General features: G+C 48.6%; 4 protein-coding genes across 6 annotated transcripts in view; 1 reads left to right on the top strand and 3 right to left on the bottom strand.

Annotated features, from left to right (window-relative positions):
* LOC149341124 (lysosomal acid glucosylceramidase-like) overlaps window positions 1-23,298 on the top strand; it is a 43,703-nt gene that overhangs the window by 4,408 nt on the left and 15,997 nt on the right. The window contains exon 1 of one of the 3 annotated variants that reach the window (XM_089543002.1): window positions 21,394-21,583. The exons of 1 other annotated variant lie outside the window; for it this stretch is intronic. In XM_089543002.1, coding sequence (XP_089399128.1) covers window positions 21,431-21,583 — 153 coding nt within the window. In that variant the 5' untranslated portion in view covers window positions 21,394-21,430. Of the gene's footprint in view, window positions 1-21,393; window positions 21,603-23,298 lie in introns of those variants that run through there. One more of the 3 variants, XM_089543003.1, reaches the window with a different exon arrangement.
* On the bottom strand, window positions 1,306-2,691 carry LOC149341127 (uncharacterized). Its single transcript, XM_089541941.1, has one exon. It carries the CDS (start codon window positions 2,508-2,510, stop codon window positions 1,503-1,505), a length of 1,008 nt encoding a protein of 335 aa, XP_089398067.1. The 5' UTR covers window positions 2,511-2,691; the 3' UTR covers window positions 1,306-1,502.
* LOC149341126 (uncharacterized) lies at window positions 8,762-10,218 on the bottom strand. The gene has a single exon (XM_089541940.1). It carries the CDS (start codon window positions 9,742-9,744, stop codon window positions 8,983-8,985), a length of 762 nt encoding a protein of 253 aa, XP_089398066.1. The 5' UTR covers window positions 9,745-10,218; the 3' UTR covers window positions 8,762-8,982.
* Window positions 17,342-22,685, bottom strand: LOC149341125 (uncharacterized). The gene is made up of 2 exons (XM_089543006.1): window positions 22,179-22,685; window positions 17,342-19,000 (listed from the first exon to the last, which is right to left on the bottom strand). The coding sequence occupies exon 2, from the start codon at window positions 18,743-18,745 to the stop codon at window positions 17,732-17,734; it is 1,014 nt and encodes a 337-aa protein (XP_089399132.1). The 5' UTR covers window positions 18,746-19,000; window positions 22,179-22,685; the 3' UTR covers window positions 17,342-17,731.

The raw sequence follows: 23,298 nt of genomic DNA, 5'->3' as shown, positions 1-23,298 counted from the left end.
GTTAATTGGGAAACTAAAAAAGATAGGAGAAAACAAATGGCTGCTTCAGATAGAGGAGGAAAAAATAAACCTAGAAGCCAAGTTTGATGACTGTAGGTTTATTAATTAAATAATTATAGGCAAAAATGCCGAAATTGCGTCGAAATAGCGCGGACGTCGATATAGCCACGGGAATGGTGTGACGTCACATCCACCTGAAGTCGTCACGGCATAGAGAAAATTATCACAGAATGGTCGGAAAAACGTCGGATTTGTGTCGAATTAGATGAAAAATGTCTAATTAATGTAATTAACACTTGAGATCTCCGAAATATGTATAATTTGGGTATCGATATAGCCACAGGAATGGCGTGACGTCACATCCAACGGAAGTCGTCACGGCATAGTGTCCTCGGCTTTCGCCTGTCAACACTTTAGTTGCCAAAGTGTCCTCGTAATTTTTGCCATTTTTATATAATGAGTCATCGATATTTCGAACTATTTGACCACCTCCTGCGAATGATACATTTGGATTCTGTGTACTTGAAGCCCATGGGCGAGAACCTGTTGACTAATGTTTTACGACCGCTTTTTCATGAAGCAGTTTCATTGTATTCCGTTGTACCAGCTGTGAAAGAGAAGGCTGGTTCAGTACGATGTGCAAGGAGCACAGACCTCACAGAACCTCCGTTTAGCTCTTCGAAACAGTGACCTTATAAATGAGGGTCAGATGAAGTGACAAATCACATAGTGTGGAAATGCTAGGCTGCATACCTGTTACCACATGTACCACAGCTCCAACCAACAATTGACCTCATGCTAGCGCAAATATCTGCATTTGGCCTAAGTACCCAAGTCGAATGACATTTTTTTTCGTTTTGTGTCCAGTTTAGTGTGATTCCTTGAACGAGGCTGTTTATAAGGCCGATAATTATCGTGCTGTAATCCATTTAGGTGCTGAAGCAGACAAACTTACATCATACTAAAGAAAAGCAAAATTTATACCAATGATCTCATGTCTACACCTTGTGAAATGCTTGCACATTAATATTAAACAATGAGTTGATAAACTTCAGCAGTAATAGGGAAGTCGCTGAATCAGAGAAATCACTGAGACGTGTCACTGAGACGTTGATTGGTGCTTGTTCCCAACGGGCACTCAAATGCACTTCTCCCAGTGGGACTACAAAAAGGAATACACCAGTCACCAAACTACCTTCCTGCTTCTTTCCGAATACTTCAGCTTAAAACACTCAAGACCGAGCCAATCTTCATGGGTTATTCACACAGTTACCTTAATGTCTTCTCGTATCTTTCTGAATAACACAGTTTAAAACACTCAAGAATGAGGCAATCTTCATAGGTGATTCACACATTTTAGTCCAGCCAGGGAGGACGAAACATGCAATCTGAACGTTGCTCCTGCGCTTTCAAAGTCGACTGTACCGAATCTGCAAAAGGGCCAGTAGAGGGATTTCAATCTTAAAAACGCGTGTATGGGTGCTGAATTTTCTCCCACAGCGTCACATGCATCCTCCAGAGTAATCCAGCGCCTCCGCGTTCAGTAAGGTGATGTTCTTCACAGCCGATTGACCCAACTTCGATGAACCGGTGAGGACGAGACGTGCCATCTGGCCGAAATTTGTGCCATATCTTCCGACAGTGTCGAAATCAACAGGACCAAACGTATCCAGGGGACATAAACGGGATCTATGCCTGAAGAACAGGTGCAGGGCTGAATAGTTCCTCCAGTAGTCGTCACAGTCTTCATACAAAATTTCGCTAATGGATTCGTTTACAGCGAAATCGTGGAGAACCCTGTGAACAAGATGGGGCTTCAGTTCTAGGATCTCCTTTGTGGGTTGTTCAGCCGAGTTGTAGGTATAAAGGTCGGGATTGTAGCGACGGTACGACTCGTAGTGCAGTCGAAGGAATTCGGACCGCTTGTGGGCCACGATGATCATGTTTCCAAAAAACCCGCCTTGAGGCCATCCAACCGTCGTTTCGAAGCGCCTGTACTTGTCTAGGCTTCTTACGAGGTAGGCGTCGTTGTCCAAGTAGATACCGCCGTACTGTCGCAGAACCATGATGCGAACAATGTCGGAGGCATGATGAATCCAACTCAGTTTTCTGCCGAAGATTTCTTGCGGTCTCTCAATGGGATTGAGAGTGAGTCGCGGAATATCCTTGATGTGCCTCCAGTGCGGACTTTCGATGGCCACGCTACAGTTGTCACAGTGAATCATAAATATGTCCGGTTTCTGCTGAAGCCAAGCTGCCCGCATACACACAACTTCGATGAACGACAGTGAGTCATTGCCGAATTTTACGAAGTGGACGATATTCGGCACGAGATAATTGTTGTCTTCCTCCCCCGGCAGTGCTGACTTGTTTTGAGGAAACGGTGGTGGTTCTAGGTAAGGACGAGCCATGAGGCAATATAAGTAGAACAAGGCAACTAATGTGGCTGCTACTGCATAGTTGAAGAGGCGTTTTGCTCTAAATTGTTCTGTATTCAACTTAAGATCCATTTCTTGTTCCGATACGCCGATAGACTATGCAGGGTCTCAGTGGTCTGCGATCACAGAAAGGAATTCCTGGCCTCAGCTGCTTACCGTGCTCAGTGTCAATGCTTCCAAGTTAGTCTTGGTTGACTCCACGTCGGATGATCCGCGCTTTCGTCGTGGTGAACCTTCAGCCGAAGCTGCATATGAGTTTGTCAGCAGAAATCCGATCACACCACTGCATAAAGAGATGACGTTGCCAAGAATCGGCAGTAAACTTCTTCGTCACTGTGTTTCGACTGCTGTCAGCTTGTTTTTTTGCGGGATATGACAGCAGGTGTTGTCACGTACCAGAGGGTTCGCCGAAACCCATTGAATGCCCAAATGAAAGTGTTTTGCTGTTTTTGTTTTGGACGTCAGAGTAGAAGGTTTGCACCTGTCCGATAAAGAAATACAGTCTCACGCCACTATCATCATTGCGGGGCAGGTACTGCAGAAAGAGCTCAGCCGCATATGCGCCAGTGTCAGAATATCAATAATTTACAAATTACAGCTAGTGTGACGAGCCTAAGCACACCCATAGCCACTTGAGCGGGGCTATTGCGGCAAATACGAGTATCTATAACTAAGCGATGCAAAGCGTGGCTTAAAACTATGTAGAGGAGTGAGATGCAAATGAGCTACGGTTGCAGTAGCCCTTCACGCCTGCACTTGCTCGCATTGGTGCCGGCGCTGTACTGGTGTTGTTACTGTCCCTGTCAGCGTTACGAACAATGAACGCCATGTTCCGGCCGTGGAGACGCTGATCTGCATTATCTCACTTGAGTCCCGTGCTCCTCTTATGAACTAGGCAGTCGCTCGTGATTGAATGGGCGTCCATGACGCTGCAGTGCATGAATTTAAACATTTATCGAAGCTGCAGTCATGAAGTAGTTTAGTTTTCATAAATACTTATATTCATGCATTTTACCGTCTACGTCATCGCACACCTTTCTTCTTCAACCTCGGCGCGTGTCTGATGGTACCGTTTTGGAGCTACGAGCAGCTAGAAAGTTCACTACCGCCACAGCCGGGCGAGAAAGAGAGAAAGGGGTGCGGTAGTTTGGGCGCAACTGTCGAAGAGGCGGCGGTTGCGTCAGGCTCAGCGGTTTGAGCGCTTGGCTACTGAGCCCGAGTTCCCGGGTTCGACCCCGACCGCGGCGGCCGCGTTTTGACGGAGGCGAAATGCAAAGGCGCCCGTGTGCTGTGCAATGTCAGCGCACGTTAAGAATCCCCAGATGGTCGAAATTATTCCGGAACCCCCCACTACGGCACCTCTTTCTTCCTTTCTTCTTTATCTCCCACCTTCTTCCCTTTCGTTATGGCGCGGTTCGGTTGTCCACCGAGATATGCGAAACAGATACTGCACCATTTCCTTTCCTCAAAAACCAATTTACAATCTAGTATATTCGCTGAAACGCCCCGTACATGTAATTCGAGGAAGCCTGCAGTACGCGTCCGATTTAAATTTAGCAACCAACGCAGGTGTACTTGTGTATGTAGAGTAAAAAATGCAGTCGTTTGAGACGTAGTCGATTGTTACAGGAAGACCGCAGCTCACGGGGCGGGTGGAGTACATGGCATCGCTTGGATTCTATCGATCGAGCAGCAATGCGTGTTGTTATGGGCATCCCGCGAATTACCCCAATTCACGCCCTCCAGACCGATGCGCAAATAATTACGCTCGACGAGCTAATTCACCAGCGTCGCCAAGCACGGTGTACAAAATACCGCAATATCCCCGAAGCCGCAGCTCTCGCAAATCACATGGAATACGGCTTTCTGTTGCCTATCGTTTCCTGCCCGTCCCGACCACAGTTGTTTTACCAGTAAGTTGTGGACGATGGGCCTATGACTCGCATACGCTCACGATGCGTTGGTCACGTGAGTTAGTCTGGGGATGGAGCGCGTCTCGTCTAGGATAGAAGAGAGAGAGAGAGAAACAACTTTATTGCCATAGATTGGCGGGATTTAGGGCAGGTGGGCTTGGTGTGGCCCCCAGGTGGGGGCGACTTCCTGGGCCCACGAAATGAGTGCCAGTTGGATGCTCTTGTCTGGCCTCCTGAGGAGTTGGTTCCATCCGTCTTCGGAGGGAGCTGGCAGTAAGGTTCGAGGGGGCGGATTTCCCGCGCAAACCTTACTACGGCGACACCTGGCGTGTGTTGACGCTAATGCTAGTGCAGATCACGTGACCACGGCTATCGCTTTTCCTGAATAATTACGAAAAATTGCAACATGCTCATACGCTTTCTCCCCTGCCTAGCACAGGTGGAACTGTTGGCCATTCGGTACGCATTAAGCATCCTCTGTCCACTCTTGGCACCTAGAAGCCACCTTGACATCCTCACAAACTGCTCAGGCGCCATCAGTCTGCGGTGTGTTCCGAACACCGATTTATTGGCGCAGCTAATTCGGGACATCAATAAAAAATTCTCACTCATGGTATGTGTACGATGGTATTTGTCGAGATGCACACCCTACACAGGTTTTAGCAGATGAAGCTAGACACGAATCAGCTTTTTCACGTCCGCCGCCGCGGTGGCTCGGTGGTTATGGTGCTCGGCTGCTGACCCGAAAGACGCGGGTTCGATCCCGGCCGCGGCGGTTGAATTTCTTTGGAGGAGAAATTCTAGAGGCCCGTGTACTGTGCGATGTCAGTGCACGTTAAAGAACCCCAGGTGGTCGAAATTTCCGGAGCCCTCCACTACGGCGTCTCTCATAGCCTTAGTCGCTTTGGGACGTTAAACCCCATAAACCAAACCAAACCAAACCTTTCTCACGTCCACTTCAAGCGGCCCCATCGTCTCCGGAGACAATACTCCTCCAAAAAAAAGAGAAAACCTCCGGCGCGTCACGCGGGCACTTCTCCCACCGTGTGGCACCGACCACTCTGGCGGCCTTGCGCGCTGGAAAGAGGTCTTCCGTCGAATGCTACGCCTCCGTGTCGCCCACACCCCAGCGGTAGCCTGGTCGCGGCCGGCACAGTGTCATGCCCCTTTCGGTGACTCCTGCCCCTTCCGTCCCGCTCCTGTATGTGAGGCGAACACTAAATACATGCTTTGAACCTGCCCCTCTTTGAGTGCCATCCGGCAGAAACACCAGCTCCGGTGCGGACCGCCCGTAGGCCGTCCGCCGGATGTAGAAGAAGGGATTTTTGGACAACACCACCGGACGTTACTGGACTTCCTTACAGTGTCCAATTTGTATCTATATTTGTAACTAATACTTTAGGCCAGCAGGCACACTGTCGCAATAAAAAAAAGACACCTCTATTTTTCTTTTCGAGACGCCTTGTAAGCAGTACAGATTCCGTACTGTTATCACTGCTTGGGCTGAAGAAAACGAGGTACAGCTGCGAGTGCTATTGAGTGTCCGTGACATGATTTGGAACTAATAAGGGGAGATATTTAGGAAGCTTCCAAGAGATCGCGCTTAAGGCATTCACGGGTGGGCAGTATTCCAAAAAAAAAAAAGAGGGCGTGAAAGAATAGGGGCACTATTATCATATTTATTCTCTGTTTAAATTTCTGCCGAAAGATATCTAAAGAGCCTAACTTTTCTTTCGTCGGGAACACATCTTGAGGTTATGTCTGCATGTACTATTGCATTTAAAAGCACTGGCCATTCATATAGTCTTTTTCAACACTATTGAGTACAAGCGGTTCGCTCTTGTTCTTTGCTGTGCGTCTGCGTTCCAAATCTCACGAACGTCAGACAGATTATACTCCTCGTCACTTGAGCCCCCAGACTATAGCCAAGCCTACGCTGACGTCAAACAGTTTATGTGGATATACCTGGCCAGCAGGGAACAAAAGGAAACGAGTTGGCACACAACTCAAACCCAGCTTTTCTCCTCCGGGACCGCTGCAGATGTACCTCGGAATCAGGCCAGTTCGATCCACTGACCACATACAACGAAATGCCACAACACCACGGATTAGGGCGGCAGACATATCCATCACCTGCCAAACGCCTCCGCAAACACGAGGAGATTTATCTTCGTACACTGTAGACTGAGATATTCCACAGCCCTTGTGTGCAACACACCATAAAGCTGGATTTCATCGAATTACAATTAAAATTTTGTGGCGAGAAGGGGGACCTGTGCCATGTAGTACGGGCCTGCCGAAAAAGAAAAAGCATTGACATTATAACTCAGCCAGCGGGAAGGGAGTCGGCGCTGTCTAGTTCGGACGAATGACGTCAACGTCAGGTTACCGAATGAGAAAGGCGCAACTGTGTCCCGGACTGTGCAACTGTGTCCCGGACTAAGGACACCGCCCTCCTATTCCCTACCTTCTACCTGTACTACGATAATCATTTTCATCGTAATAATCCGAAAGTTAGAGGCGAGCCCTTAGGCCTCTTGAGTTTCGACAAATGCTGCGCAAAGCGTCACAGAGAAACTACTCGTTGAACAGCTGTCAGTTCGCTCACGACTAAAACTTTCATTTTTTTTTATTGCATAACTTACCATCCAACAGTTTCCTTTAATACTGTATACAGCTGCAGCAGACCGCTGCCGGCCATGACATCAGCGCACGCGTGAACGGCGTGGCTATGCACTCATGCGGCAGGTGCGGCACGTCCGAGAGGAGGGTAGTGAAGAGGAGGGAGGGGGAGGCCTGATCGGAGAGAAAAGGGAGGACACGTGTTGTACGAACGAGGAGACAGAAGTGTGCAGTTTTGCCTATCATGCAACCCCCCTGCAAGTTTTGCTAGTCTTTATCTCTTTTTCAGTAGCCTGCAGCCTCAGATGCGGCAGCCCGCGCGCAACGCCAGGCTCCCGTGCCGTTGCCAGTGTCAGCGGTGCTACACCGCTACGGTAAGAGCAGTACGGCTGCCGACGCAGGTGCACGCAGTTCCGGAGCCTTTCGGCGTGTAATGCAAGCGGCAGACTGAAGGCGCACGAACAAAAGAAAAAAAAATATATAAGCGAACAGCTGAGCCAACTGTTGCACAAAAGCATCCCCACCGATTCACTGATTCTCTACTGGAGCCCGTGTAGTCTGTCGTGGCAGTTTTTGTCCTCTTCTTCCAGGCTCATTTGAGAAGCATTTACGGGCTACCCAGCAAGCACTGTATCTCCCGATGTGCGCCCAAAAGGACTGAATGAGTCATATGCCAGTCGAAAAGTCAGTAAATAATTCCAGACTGTAGAGGCAGGAGATAGACACACAACCAAAAAATTACGAGGAATTTTAGCGGCTAAAGTGGTGAAAGGCGAAAGCCTGAGTGCTGTATTCTGCTACGCGATTGTTCACTTCACATTCTGTTGGTGCATTAACTAACTGCTAATTAATGACGCTTAATCTTTGCCTTTAGGAGTGGAACGCGACAGCGTGTTGTAGCGCTGCCAGGGAGCCCACGGAACGCAACCACCCGTTCGGCGCGATGCGTTGCCCTTTGAACGCAACGCTTTTTGAAGACACGAAATGTCGCTGTAATTCTCTGTCACCTCGGTGGACACCCGAACCGCACCGGACAGGAAGGAAGTGGAGTGAAAGAAGAAATAGAAAGAGGGGCCGTAATGAAGAAAATGGAAATATTATTTGAGGAAAGGAAATTACGCAGTAACTGTCTCATATTTCGGTGGACACGCGTCAAAATTCGTGCGCAGTGACATCGCCACCATTTCGACCAATCAGAAACGCGGACAAATTTGCTAACACGTCTTGGTCACGACAGTATGAGCCAATAAAGGCTTTCGCCTTAAAAGGCATTGGTCCCATTAGGTATCTAGAAGCGGCTTTTCGGGAGTTAGTATGTTAATTAAAACATCAAGAAAAACGGGAGTCCATTTTATTTTTTCCTGTGAAGTAACTCCGGGACCAAAGATTTTCAACGTGAAATAAAAAACGACTGATCTCACCTCAAGCGCGTGGCAAGAAGGCTTTGCTCTTGCACTTGTTCGAAACTTAATAGAAGAAAAAATAAAACACCTACTGTTGTGGTTGCAAACATCTCGTTATGAGTTTAGATATTGTTTGGTACAGCACAAGCAAAGACGTATTTCCAATAACCTGCGTTAAAACTTTGCACTATCATCATCATCTATTTTACCCTTAAAGGTCTTTGTTGAGGTATTATATAAAAAAGGGGGGGGGGGGGGGGGGCAAAGCAAATACAATTGCGAATAACACGTTCCTACAACAAAACACAATGAAATGCAATAAAATGAAAAACGAAAGAAATAAAATGAAAGAAATGAAAGAAATGAATAAGTTCCGTTAATATCTTCCTGCATTCTTCTGAATAACCCAGTTTAAAACACTCAAGAATGAGGCAATCTTCATAGGTTATTCACACATTTTAGTCCAGCCAAGGAGGACGACACATGCGATATCTGACCGTACTTCCTGCGGTTTCAAAGTCGACTGTACCGAATCTGTCAAAGGGCCAGTAGCGGGATTTCAATCTCAAAAACGCATGTATGGGTGCTGAATTTTCTTCCACAACGTCACATGCATCCTCCAGAGTAGTCCAGCGCCTCCGCGTTCAGTAAGGTGATGTTCTTCACAGCAGATTGACCAAACTTCGATGAACCAGTGAGGACGAGACGAGCCATCTGGCCGAAATTAGTGCTATATCTTCCGACAGTGTCGAAATTAACAGGACCAAACATATCCAGGAAACATAAGCGGGATCTAAACCTGAAGAATAGGTGCAGGGCAGAATAGTTCCTCCAGTAGTCGTTGCAGTTTTCGTACAATATTTTGCTAATGGATTCGTCCACAGCAAAATCATGAAGAACCCTGTGAACGAGATGAGGTTTCGGTTCTAGGATCTTCTTTGTAGGTTGTTCAGCCGAGTTGTAGGTATAAAGGTCGGGATCGTAGCGACGGTACAACTCGTAGTGCTGTCGAAGGAATTCGGACCTTCTGTGGGCGACGATGATCATGTTTCTAAAAAACCCGCCTTGAGGCCATCCGACCGTCGTCTCGAAGCGCCTGTACTTGTCTAGGCTTCTTACGAGGTAGGTCTCCTTGTCCAAGTAGATACCGCCGTACTGTCGCAGTACCATGGTACGAGCGATGTCGGAGGCATGCTGAATCCAACTCAGTTTTCTGCCGAAGATTTTTTGTGGTCTCGCAATGTAATTGAGAGTGAGTCGCGGAATATCCTTGATGTGCCTCCAGTGCGGACTTTCGGTGGCCACGCTACAGTTGTCGCAGTGAATCATAAAGACGTCCGGTTTCTGCTGAAGCCAAGCTGCTCGCATACATACGACTTCAACGAACGACAGTGAGTCATTGCCGAGTCTGACGAAGTGCACGATTGATTTGGCACGAGGTAATTTTTGTCTCCCTCCATGGGCAGTGCTGACCGCCTTTGAAGAAACGGTGGCGGTTCTAGGCTAGGACGAGTCACGAGGCAATATAAGCAGAACGAGACGACTGGTGTGGCTGCTACCACATAGCGGAAGGGGCGTTTTGCTCTAGATTGTTCTGTATTCAACTTCGAATCCATTTCTTGCTCCGATACGCTGATAGACTGTGTAGGGTCCCAGCGGTCTGTGATCACAGAAAGGAATTCTTGGCTCCAGCTGCTTACCGCGCTCAGTGTCAGCGATTTCAAGTTAGTCTTGGTTGATTCCACGTCGGATGATGCACGCTTCCGTCGTGGTGAACCTTCGGCCGACGCTGCTCCTGAGTTTGTGAGCAGAAATCCGATCACACCACTGCACGAAGAGGTGACGTTGCCAAGAATCGCCACTAAACTTCTTCGTCACTTTGTTCCGACGAATGTCACTTTATTTTTTTTAGCGGGCTATGACAACAGACGTTGTAACGTAGGAGATGGTTCACAGAAATCCATTGAATGCCCAAATGATATTGTTGTAGTGTTTTTGTTTTCAACGTCAGAGTAGAAAATTTGCACCTGTCCGAAAAAGGAGTACAGTCTCACGCCTCTATCATCATCGCCGGGGTGGCCGTGCAGAAAGAGCTCAGCCGCACCACCAGCAGTGTCAGGATTACAATAATTTACAAATTACAGCTGGTGCGACGAGCCTAAGCACATTCATAGCCACTTGTGCTGTGCTATTTCGGCAAATACGGGCATCCAGAGAACTATCGCATGAAAGGTGTTAGTTCGAGGTGATGCAAAGCGTGGCTGGAAACCATATGCAGGAGTCACATGCAAATGAGCTGGAGTTGCAATAGCCCCTGATGCCTGCACTTGCTCGCATTAGTGCCAGCTCTTTACTGGTGTTCTTTCTGTCCCTGTCAGCGTTAAGGTCAACGGTTGTCATGTTCTGGCCGTGGAGTCGCTGATCTCCTGCATCTCACTTGAGTCCCATGCTCTTCTTACGAACTATGCTGCCGCTCGTGATTTAATGGACGTCCATGACGCTGCGGAGCATGAACTTAAACATTAATCGAAGCTGCAGTAATGAACTAGTTTAGATTTCGTAAATGCTTAAATTCATGCATTTAACCGTCTACATCATCGCACACCTTTTCTTCTTCAGTCTCTGCGCGTGGCTGATGGAAGCGTTTTGAGCTACGAGCAGCTGGAAAGTTCACTATCGCCACAGCCGGGACCGCCGCCGCATCGGCGGTTGCGCCCGGCTCAGTGGTTAGAGCGCTCGTCTACTGAGCCGGAGTTCCCGGGTTCAAACCCGCCCGCGGCGGCCTTGTTTCGATGGAGGCGAAATGCAAGGGCACCCGTGTGCTGTGCAACGTCAGTGCACGTTAACGATCCCCAGGTGGTTGAAATTATTCAGGAACCCTCCATTACGGCACCCCTGTCTTCCTTTCTTCTTTCACTCCCACCTTCCTACCTTTCCTCACGGCGCGGTTCGGTCGTCCACCGAGGTATGGGAAACAAGTAATGCGCCATTTCCTTTCCTCGAAAACAAATTTACAATCTAGCATGTTCGCTGAAACGCCCGCTACATGTAATTTGAGGAATCTTTCAGTACGTGTCCGAGGTGACGAAGCGCGGCTACGGCCGCTTATCTGCTTTTTTCAGCCAGCGTCCGCTTCGGCGGACGCGGTTGTTGCTGCGACGCGCGTCTTTCTCTTGTTTTTCTCTTTCCTCTGATCCGTTAACTCTCCTCTATCTGCACGTGGCAGCGGTGGTGGCTCGGCTGGAGCCAGTGGGCAGGCCCGTGCAATTTCCTTTTCATCCTTCTCTCAGTCGCAACAACAACAACAACAACAGGTGTACCTGGTGGTGGTGGTGGAAACTTTTATTGCCAATGATGTAAATCGTGGGGGCGAAGCCCCCTACATGGCACTTGGATGCCTCCTCAATGTGAGGAGGAGGCACCCTTACAACGCGAAGGATAGCCCCTGGAGCGCAATCCTACTGTGAGCGCTGGAGATGATCCGGCGCTGGTCTTGAGCGGACGAGCTGGTCAGAAGAGACTCCCAGTAAGACTCCGCCGCGGTTGGTGATGGGGGATGAGGGAAGGTGGGGCATGTGAGGAGGGTGTGTAAGAAGTCTCCTGGTTTGCCGCAAAGTTTGCATGATGACGTGAATTGGTCTGGGTATCGGGCATGCAGCAGTATTGGGTATGGAGCAGTTCGGGTTTGTAGTTGTCGCCAATGTGCAGCCTGCGGTATGGTGAGGGATGGAGCTGGGGGTGCGTATTCCCTTCGTTTGTCTCGGTAGTACGAGAGAATATCACGGAAGGAGAGCAGGCGCTCCGAGGCTCGTAGAGGGGGCTCGACTCCTGCCCGGAATGTGAGACCTCGGGCTAGGGAATGAGCTTCCTCGTTGCCAGGGAGGCCAGCATGTGCTGGCGTCCAGATGAGGGTGATGAGGCGCCGGGGCTGCCAGAAACGTAGTAAACGAGCAGCGGTGCTGGATATGTAGCCCTTCGCATAATTTAAAATTGCAGATTTGGAATCGGAGATAATTTTTGTGGCTGCCTCTTCTGCCTCTGTGGTCGAATTGGTAATGATTGAGCTGGAGGTTAGAAGCTTTGCATTACTGTCGGCTACCGCCAGGGCCATACGGGAGCCTGTCGTATATTCCGCTGCGTCCACGTAGACCACCTCATGGTCCTCGCTATACTGTTTGTGAAGGGCCCGAGCTTTTGCTACTCTGCGTTCCCTGTCTCGCTCAGGGTGCATGTTCTTGGGGATGGGGGTTACGTTGAGGTTAGAGCGGAGGGTAGCAGAAAGGGGGACCCCCTCGGTAGGCTCTGTAATTCGGGTCAGGTTCAACTGGGACAATAAAGTACGACCAGCCTCTGAGCTGGATAGACGGGATAGTTGTGCCATAAAGGTAGCTTCTTTTAGCTCCTCAAAGGTGTTGTGTACACCTAGTTTGAGAAGTCGGTCGTTGGATGTGCTGGGGGGAAGACGTAGAGCCGTTCTCGTGCAACTACGTAGGAGCGCATTAACCCGGTCTCTCTCCTTCTGTTTGAGGGGTAAGTATGGAAGGGCATATGTTGTGCGGCTTATGATGTAAGCCTGGGTGAGGCGAGTCGTGTTTCGCTCGCGTAGGCAAGCCCTGCGGTTCGCTATGCGGCGAATCAGTCGAGTGGTGTGTTGAGCGTGTGTTTGAAGTGTCTTTATGACTTCTCCGTGCGCACCGTGGGAGTGGAGAACCAGTCCTAGCACGCGGATTTTGTGTACTAGTGGGATGGGATGGGTACCTAGGGCGAGGGAGATGGGTGCATTGACTGAATCGTGTTGCTTGGGCCGGTAGAGGAAAAGCTCCGATTTTGAAGGGGAGCAGGTCAGGCCACACTCCCGTACATATGCGTCGATGGTGGTTAGTGCCAATTGTAGGTGTTCTTCTATTTCGACATCGCTGCCATGGTTTGCCCAGACAGTGATGTCGTCAGCGTAGAGGCTGAAATGGATGTCGGGAATTTGAGCTAGCTGTTGTGGTAAGTGAAGAAGTGCTATGTTGAATAAAATAGGGGAGAGGACGGCTCCCTGGGGCGTACCTCGTGCTCCCAGCGTGATCCCTGGTAGGCTGTGGTCGCCGAAGGTAAGCGTGGCTGTGCGGTGGCTGAGGAAGTCTCGGATGTAGTTGTACATCCTGGCGCCGACTCCCAGGGTCGTAAGGTTTTCCAGGATAGCTGAGTGTGTAACGTTATCAAATGCCTTAGTGAGATCCACCTTCAGGATAGCTTTAGTGTCGGAGGTCTGTGAGTCGAGAATGTGATGTTTTAGCTGCAAGAAGACGTCCTGTGTGGAAAGCCCTGGTCGAAATCCAAACATGCTAGTGGGCATGAGATTGTTGCTTTCTAGGTATTGGCAAAGCCTGCGCTGGAGTACATGCTCCATGAGTTTGCCAACAGAAGATGTGAGGGAGATGGGTCTGAGGTTAGAAGTAAGCAGAGGTTTGCCAGGTTTCGGTATGAAAATGACTCTTGCCTCTTTCCATTGTGGTGGGAGGGTGCCCAGTCGCCAGCACTCATTAAAGTATTCTGTAAGTGCAGCAATGGATTGTGCGTCGAGATTCCTGAGAGCCTTGTTATGTACCCCGTCTGGGCCGGGGGCTGAGGACGTGTTAAGCGTCTGGAGTTCAGCCTGGACCTCTGCTTCTGTAATGGGTTGGTCAAGCTGGTCGTTAGGGGGGCCTGCATAATCAGGGTGGTGTGCAGGAGGGTATGTGGGGAAGTATTGATTTCGAAGGCCTTGGAGGAGGTCTGGTAGAGGTATATCTGAAGCATGTATGAGTTTGGTGAGGGCGTGTCTCTGGGCAGTCTTAGAGTGAGTGGAGTCTATTAAGTGGCGAAAAAGGTTCCAGGTTTGAGGCACACTCATATTGCCATCAAGCTTGTTGCAGATAGATTCCTGTGTATGCAGAGTAAAACTTAACTTGCAGTCGTTTGTGACGAAGTAGACGATTGTTACAGGAAGACCGCAGCTCACGGGGCGGGTGGAGTGGGATCGCTTGGATTGTATCAATCGGGCAGCAATGCGTGTTGTTGCGGGCATCCCATGAATTACCCCAATTCACGCCCTCCAGAATGAGGCGCAAAGGATTACGCTCGACGAGCTAATTCACCAGCGTCCCCAAGCACGCTGTACAAAATACCGCAATATCCCCGAAGCCGCAGCTCTCGAATAGGGCTCCGTGTTTCCTATCGTTTCCTGCCCATCACGACCACCGTTTCTTTACCAGTAAGTTGTGGACTTACGACCTATGACTCGCATACACTCACGATCCGTTGGTCGCGTGAGTGTGTCTGAGATCTGAGACCTGAGTGAACATGTTTTTGAAGATTGCTTCGTGGCATTGTGCGAGTCTAACTTAGTGGGAGGCTTCAACATGTAGAAAGTTGATGTCCGGAAACCGTTTATTTTATTTTTTTTGCACTGCACGCCGGTTCTGTGTTTTAGTTTGGTCTCCAAGGTTGCTCTTTACATGATGTTGCTCTAATGTATATGCTCTTATCGTCGTTTAGATTGTTTGTCAAAGGTAAGTCAACTTTCAGCCGGCATTATGTATGTTTTTGTTGCTTTATTTTTCACATTTCTTAGAACTGCAAAAAACATGCAGTATTGGAATTAAACGACCTTTATGTGCCGATGTTGTAGTGCTTCATCGTGTATTAAATGGTACATACTTGCTTCTGCTGCCTGTCTTCATGGCATCACACCGCATACTGCGCAAGAGGAAAGTATACTGATGCAGTAGCGCACAGATAATGAAATATTGTACACACGACCGACGCAGATTACCTCATGCTATACAAAAAAAGTAACACAGTACGCCAAACCACTGCCGAGAAAATTCGAAGTGACCTTTGGGGCCTTCTCTGGAACGCACAACTTTTCGGACACAGCTAGTTGAAGGAATATTTTTGGAGATGTGTCCGGGAGAAATGAGCACCTCCTTGGGCGATACCAAATGCTACGATGGGTTATTATTGCGAAATCAATACTACGCTCATGAACGGCATCTCGCGTAGCGGAGGCTGGTAGCCACGTTCGACCTTTAGAATGACCTCTGACGTCATGCCATGCTTAGTGACGTCATAACGTGACGTCATACCAGGGTGAGAGATAGGCTACCAAGTCGAGTCGTCACGCAGCGGCGGCCGGTAGCCACGGCGAGCCGCGCTCCTCCCGCTAGAGGCGCTAGTGACGTTATAGCGTGACGTCATACCAGGAGCGAGAGACGGGCTACCAACTCGGCTCGTCGGGTTGCCACGGTGCGCAGCGCACCTCTCGCTAGAGGCGCTAGGGACGTTATGGCGTAACGTCGTACCCGGAGCGAGAGACGGGCTACCAACTCGGCTCGTCGGGTAACGGCGGCCGCTTGCCACGGCGCGCCGCGCTCTTCCCACTAGAGGTGCTGTATATGCAGCATAAAACACCTGTTTTCGCAACCTACCAGGCTTAACCAAAGCTAAGCCCCCGCCAATTGTTTTGGGTACATTTTGAGCAAGTTTTGTGTTTGCTGAAGCATACTATTCCTCCTGCGCGGCCACATATGCAGTGTACGCTCATAAACAGATGGGTGGACTCTGTGATTACCCTGCAGATGACCTTTTTGTTAGGTTACTGATCTCTATAATGCAAACACAAAAATTTTGCCGCGAAAACAAAAAAAAAATGCTCGAAAATTTCCGCTGCAGATTTTTGCTCCGCAAGAATCTGGCGTGCAAAGCATGTAATGCATTTTAAGATTAAAATAAAGGCAGAGATAGAGAGGGGGAACTTTATTGGATTCTTGCTGTCGAAGGTCGTCCTTTTCATTGAGAAGCTGAGCGCTGGCTGCGATGTCAAGCGCGCGGTGGATCAGCAGAAGCTGATATGAAAAGCATAGCAGAAAGCACACTGATAGGTGCTTACTTCGCACTGTACGTCGCTTTTTCGAACCATGCACTTTGTGCGAGCAGTTCGAGACGCCTACAGAGCGCGATATTTGGAGTGCAACTGCCTAACTGCTAACTGCTGGAACAGGCGAGGAAAGCACGCACTCCGTTGCCATGGTAACCGAAACAAAGACATTGTCCAAAGGCACAGAAATCGGAACCTGTCTTTTACTGGCGCCGCGATCTTGGAAGCCGCCATAAACGCTCCCACTACACTACACAAGGCGTCGCTGCAGTCGCGCCGGTCTTCACTAGCCAAGATCCAGTTCCTGTAAACACTCACTCGTCGAGGCGCGGGCCGACCTTGACGGACGCCTTACTCGACCCGCTCCTATCACGTAACTAAGGCTTCGTTATCGAGTGTCCCGAATAGGAGGAATTTCCTTTTCCACTGCGCCGCGAGTTGGAGAGATCGGGGCTGGGATAGAGCTCTGCATCATTTGCCCTTGGTTGAAAGCGAGGCGGCGTCAATAAAGCAGCTGGTGGCTACACGGTATAGACGCATGCTATAGCTCCACATTTACTCGTATCACACGAAACGAGGAGGGGGAGAGAGCTCTTTAATTAAAAAAAGACTGAGATTTTAGCCGGCGTGAGTACACGCTGACATGCTACTCACTCTGCGTAGCGGAGGGAATAGGGGAGTAAAGATGGAAGAAGGATGGATGGAAGGATTTTGTACGGCGGTCAAAGTTGTAAAGTCTTAATTATAGTGAGCTCTATCGGCGAGTAGGTAATCACGCAATGGTCGTGTGAGTGATAACACAGGGGTGCCATCCGCGCGATATTTTGTGCAGGGTTTGTGCGCTTTGCGTTGCGGCTACGATTTGAAGGCTTCAATTTCATATGCAACCGAACAAATGTGCTGCGCGCATGGTCTTTGCGAATGAAGTAAAGGGTTCTTGAAGCAACGAATAAATATTCAGCTGTGCATATTTCATGCTTTGGCGACTTTCACGACAAAAGGGGGCAACATAGGTACAACATGGCGGCACTGCAAAGGACTGCTTCTCAGGTCATGCAGTCTAGGTAAAAGCGTGCTTTTATTAGAATTCCACGACGAATTCGCGCTTGTTCTTCGACAGTGGCAGCCTCGTGACATCCAAACAGTTTTGCTTCTTGACTGTTTATAGGAATAAACCAGAGATAAGGAATAAATTGCTGTATGTCATTTGAAACCTTCTGGTAGACCGCAGTAGGGGCGTAATTGTTTGAGTTCCGCGACAGAGCTTAGCGTTACTGCTAAAGCCAGCGGCTGCTGACAGAGCTCTGCAAAAAAAAAAATTAAGTGCACCATCAGCAGCCGCTAGACTTTTCTCAGAATTATACCTTCCTTGAATCGGCAGGTGGGCGCACTGAGGGTACTTCTTTCAATGGTGCCCTGTTCAGCAACACCAATGCCACCACCAAGTCGTCAACTACATCCTTGAGAGTAATCCAGCGTCTCTGCATTTAACAAAGTGATGTCCTTCACTGTCGATCTACCAAGTCTCGCCGAGCCAGTGAGGACAAGACGCGCCATCTGGCCGAAATTCGTGCCGTATCTTCCAATCGTCTCAAAGTCGACTGGACCAAATTTATCGAAGGGGCAGTAAAACGACCTGAGCCTGAAAAAGAAGTGCACGGCTGTGAAATTCCTCCAGTCGTGATTGCACTGTTCGTATAAAACCCTCGTGATGTCCTCGTGCACGCCAAAGTCGCATGGAATCCTGTAAACCAGTTGAGGTTTTGGTCCTAGGATCTCCCGTGTGGGCAGTTCACCTGCGTTGTAGTACCAAAGGTCAGGCCTGTACTGGCGGTAAGACTCGTAGTAGATGCGAAGGAACTCGGACCGCTTGTGGGCCATGATGATCATGCTCCCGACGCTCTGGCCTGGGGGCCATCCTATCGCCGTTTCGTAGCGTCTGTACTTGTCCAGGCTTTTGACGAGATAGGCGTCCTTATCCAAGTAGATGCCTCCGTACTTTCTCAATACCCTGATGCGAGCGATGTCTGAAGCATGCTGAATCCAGCTCACCTTTATTCCAAATACTGTTTTTGGTCTCTCGATGTATCTGAGTGTCAGTCGAGAAATGTCCTTGATGTGCTTCCAGTTCGGGCTTCGTAATGTTGCAGTGCAGTTGTCGCAGTGAATCACCAGAATGTCCGGGTTTTGTTGAAGCCAAGCTGCCCGAATGCTGACAACTTCAATGAAGGACAGGGGAGCATCGCCGAGTCTGATGAAGTGCACGATGTTTGGCACAATTGAGTCATTGTACTCATTAACGGACACCTCTGGCACAGGCAGGTCCCAGCAATAAAATGGCTGAATGGGATGCCTTGGTCTCAGCACGTAAAGTGTGAAGTACGTCGCGACGACTGAGACCACCGCCACCAAGCAATACAATATTTTCAGTGAAACTTGTCGTTTGATATAAGAAAGATGCATCACTGGTTCCGGTATTAATAAAGGCTTTAAGTTTTTGTAAGCCTGTTACTTTCAGCAAGCCGTCTAATTGTCGTCTTATCTTGGACGCACCGCCTTATTTCGCTTTAGTCTTGGTAAATGGAGGCATCGGTGAGCTACTTGCAAGGCAGTGCAGCAAGCAGCATCCGAACACCAGGAGAGTTGGTGTAGTTGATGGGCAGTTTAGATGCAGAGCTGTGTCAATGGTCTGGTGCCCGGATTCCTATAACATGGTTGCTGGAAAAAAGTGATTAAAGAGCGCATAAAATCAGAGCACTGAAGAGTAATCCTCTACAAGCTGAGAACACAATGTACAAGAACAATGCATATGCTCCGACAAGTTACCTAACGGCGCCACGGTCTCACAGAAACAGCCAAATTGCGGCTCATACTAGAACTCGTACAGGAGGTGCAATCCTGCCTTGAACGCGCGACAGATGTGGCTTCACTCCTCGGATGGCCAGTGCATTCGACACGGAAACGCATCTAAGCAAAGAGGCGCAGGCGTGGAGGGACCTAGAGCTGGTGCTTTTCACCGTCTGGTATTTCTCTTTGATGCGCACATACAACAGACACAATTGGCACACTGAAGAGCGCAGCCATGCCGCTCGTGTGTTCAAGCGAAAAGTGGATGAGCTTGTGTATAGATACCTTCTCTGTAACCTGGTTTACCGTAGTGTGACGTAGCCAGTACACAAGGATGTGGAAACTCTGGCGAAAAGCACAGAAGGTAGCACTGGGTCTGCTCGCATGTATGACCACATTCAACCTCGAACACCATGGAATGAGCAACGCACTAGAAAAGCTATAGTTGAAGCCTATCGAACCGCTCAGTTTAGAAGATTTCGGTTTACAGCACTAGGACGGGGAGTTCCATCTATGCAGTTCAGGACCGGGACCTGAACCCCTCCAGCACAACGGACTTTCCCCTTATGTCAGGTCAAAGATAAACCTTACGCGTATATTGTGACATATGAATCGTAGCATAGCTGTACAACGAGCGACGACAACATCGGGTGCGTTATCTAAGACGCAGATATCCTTTAAAATCCACGCATGTAACGAACTAGAGGACCCTGCAGTTCCCAGAAGAATTGTCGCGTCGTTTTGAGCTTCCAGTAACTTGCACATCCTCATCGATTTAAAGAATGTGTGTAGACGCTACCTGCACAACTACTTACAACCTACCACAACAAGCCGGCTTGAATCTTTCCTCTCCACTGGGCATTGCGCCATACCCGGAACTGACCGTGCTCATACGCTAGCCTAGGAACTCTCGCACTTTGCGAAACCATCCCTTTGCCGCGGCCCAATCGGCCACTTTCTCCTGTAGCACATTTGTCGGAATTCAGGCATGCAGGCAGCTAACAGACACTCTCTTCAATCGCATACTGTGCTCACGCGCCGACAGGCAATTCTCAGGCGATGACTGCAAGCCAACAATTTCCCCTTTCCGCTTTTCTACTCAAACATCATCTGGGTCCTCACGGTGCCCGTATAGTGTTGAACCTCCTACACTTCTCCGCATGGTCTAGTAGTGGGGGGTGGTTCGAAACTTCCCAACCCTATCTCGTGGGAGGAGTGGCTCATCCGCGTCACTGCAGCTGGCCAGCATTAGCTGGTGCTGCTCTCTGAAGCTTTGGTGGAAGCCTGTCGTACCCCGGACAGTACAGTCTACCCCGGGCTTCGGGTGCTACCCGGCAGTCCATGTGAAAGCACTCTTTTAGGTGAGAGAGAAGCTTTTATTGCGACCGTAACAACCTACGGCTACACATGTTAGAGAATAGGCTGCCTCGAATATTTAACGAACTTAAAAAAATATATTTATTTACACGATGTCGCATGCAAAAGTTTAGAGAAACTCTGTCTCGCACGCATAAACTTTCTTGCCCTCATCGCTTTGTTATTATTTTCCATTAAACACATGATTTTTGACCGAGTGCTATTGGTTATGCGCTTTCTGTTTTCTCACCCGTCTTTTGATAAAAAAAAATATCAGTGACTGGCTGTGCTGTATGCTTTTTTGCAGTTTCTTGTGGATGAGTGCGTTTCACTTTGAAGTGTTATTTTATGCTTATTTGTGTTACCCTTTGTCTTTTTTATTGCAATGAACAGTGTTTAGCCGGAATAGGGGTCCAGGGCTTTGTCAAGCTATCGATGGGCGGCTTTTACTCCGGGCCCTGTCATCATATACGACATGATGGTCGAATAAAGATTATTATTATTATTAATATTCTCTGTAAAAACTGATTCTGTGGTTCTTTCTGGTCATCTTGACGTCTGACCAGCAGCTAAAGGCGCATTTACCGGCGAGAAAGTTTGGTTTGGAAATCTTCCCTCTATTCGATTAAAACTCGCGCTGAACCTCACAAAAAGCATGGGGAGTTGCGAAGTCGCCCGATGATGGCGACACCTGTATTTGGTTTATTTTTTCTTGTTTTTGGCTCATATACCTCTGTTCTCGCTGCGAGTGATCTCGTGATTAAAGCACGATACCCTTTTGGTACAGGCCAACAAGTAATTCTCCTCAGTGTCCCGATAAGCTTCGACGATATCTTTCGTTACGGTCACCAAAGCCAACTGGTCCGTTAGCTGGTCCGAGGCTAGCCAGGCACGTCGTCACATTGGGGTAGAGGGGACATAGATAAGGGGGGTATCGAATGGCGCATGGGACAGGAGAAGAGGGAGTTTTTCTTATTAGCAAAGTTCTTGGGCAAACGTAGGCACGCCGCGGAAGGACGGAGAGGGCTGAGGAGAGAACGAACAAGGGTGTGGAGTGTATCGATGTGGATGTACCGAAGAACGTGTTACTCGGAGATGGTGAGCACAAACAAGAAAAGTACGACGATATTAACTAATGTTGCCAAGGTGCATATTTTTATTTAGTGCTTGTAACGGAGTGTAGTATCCCCCGTTGGTGGATAAGACTAGGAACCATATGTGTATACTGCTGAAGTTCGCGGGCGAGGCGATATACCACCTCATTACCTAGGACTCCAGCATCACCACACTTTGAACTGGCACTGAGTTGGAACGAAGTTTCTCAGCTGTGTAGGAATGCGACCCATATGAATTGCGCATATAGTTTGCGTCGTATTCGTGCTTATCGCATATCCGGAGGAGTTAAGGGGTACTTCGGCGAGGCTCTGTATAATGGTAATTTTCGAAACGGTCGCGAGGATTGCCGCAGCAGGGCAATCAATGTTAGGATTCATGGTGCATGCCACGATCTCGCCGTCACGCGCAATGAAATAAGCAACAGCGCCGACCTGACCTCGTGAAACCTCTGTGCAGACATGGAAGTTTGTTACTACTACCATTATTGTACTAGATTCATTGCAAAACAATTGAAAACATGCTAGGCGGTTTCCAAAATGCACTTATCTGTTTCTCCTGTAGTTCGTGGTTAGCTTACCAACTTTTCAGAGCCAATTTCTTTGAAGGCTTCCACAATGCGTTATCCCTGCTGTCTCCTCTTCGCAAGGCAGCACGGGTTGCGGACCATCCTCACTCAATTCCTATTCTCCGAGTCTACCCAGACAAGCTTCGCAGTTTGGTCTTCCAAAGCACGGCTTCGTTGCTGCTTCTGTTTATGTTATGACTTTATGTTGAGACCTCAGGAACAATGAGAGCCAGCCGCATCCATCAGCCGACAATGGTGTTGTGGCCGAGATAAGCGTAGAACGCGCAGCCAGCGGCAAAGCTCGGTAGGCCGCAGTGCGACTGCTTGAAAGTGGAGGCGTACAGAAATGCGTCAGCTGCTTGCACCTGCTCCGGCAAGAAATATAACAGCCACACGTACTCACGCGCTTTGTTAGTTGCCGTTCGTATGTGTGTGGTACAAGGCGAGAAACTCTCCAAGCTCGCAGTGATGGATAATGTATAGTGCAGACATCTGTGCGCTTGTTTCTCAAAGCCAGTGTTAAGAATTAATGTTACAACGAAACTTGTAAAAATTATAAGCTACAGGTGTCTTCGGATAATACCAGTAAACAAAATGTTTGAAAATGTGCACCTTAAGTAAGGGTTACCAGGATTAGAGTGATCGTGCTAGCTGCTTTGTTTCTTTGCTCATGCATATTTACATTCGTTTAGGGCGAGATAGAGAAAATTTGATAACAAGAGAATAATGAAAGAAACTTTCTTGCTTTTTCTCTACCTCACTGAACATGTAATATGCATTGCACAACTAGCCATCTGAAGTAGTACAATGGACTCATTCTGCACAGCTTTAGGTACGGTTTACAGATTCTAGCTAACGCGTGGTTTAAAGCAGCTAACGCTGGCATACTGATTCTTGGTTTTATTTGCATACTTGCGGATGACAATTAATGAGCGCAGCATGAAAGCATGCACGCTAGCCAACATGCGGGTGTTTTGAGTTTTTTTTTTAAATCTTGTTTGTGAAAATGGACGAGTACCATCTGCTGAATATATAAACTCTATCTGGGGTCAAATTTGTCTCTAGTCGTGAACTTATATGACAGAAATATTGGTTTGGAAGTTAGTATCAATACTGAATTCGCACATTGCTG

Source organism: Amblyomma mixtum, chromosome 5, assembly GCF_055824585.1.
Source record: "Amblyomma mixtum isolate Tamu chromosome 5, ASM5582458v1, whole genome shotgun sequence".
NCBI classification, from domain to species: Eukaryota; Metazoa; Arthropoda; class Arachnida; order Ixodida; family Ixodidae; genus Amblyomma; species Amblyomma mixtum.
Note: the sequence above shows the minus strand (reverse complement) of the source record. Positions and strands in the feature narration are given on the sequence as shown.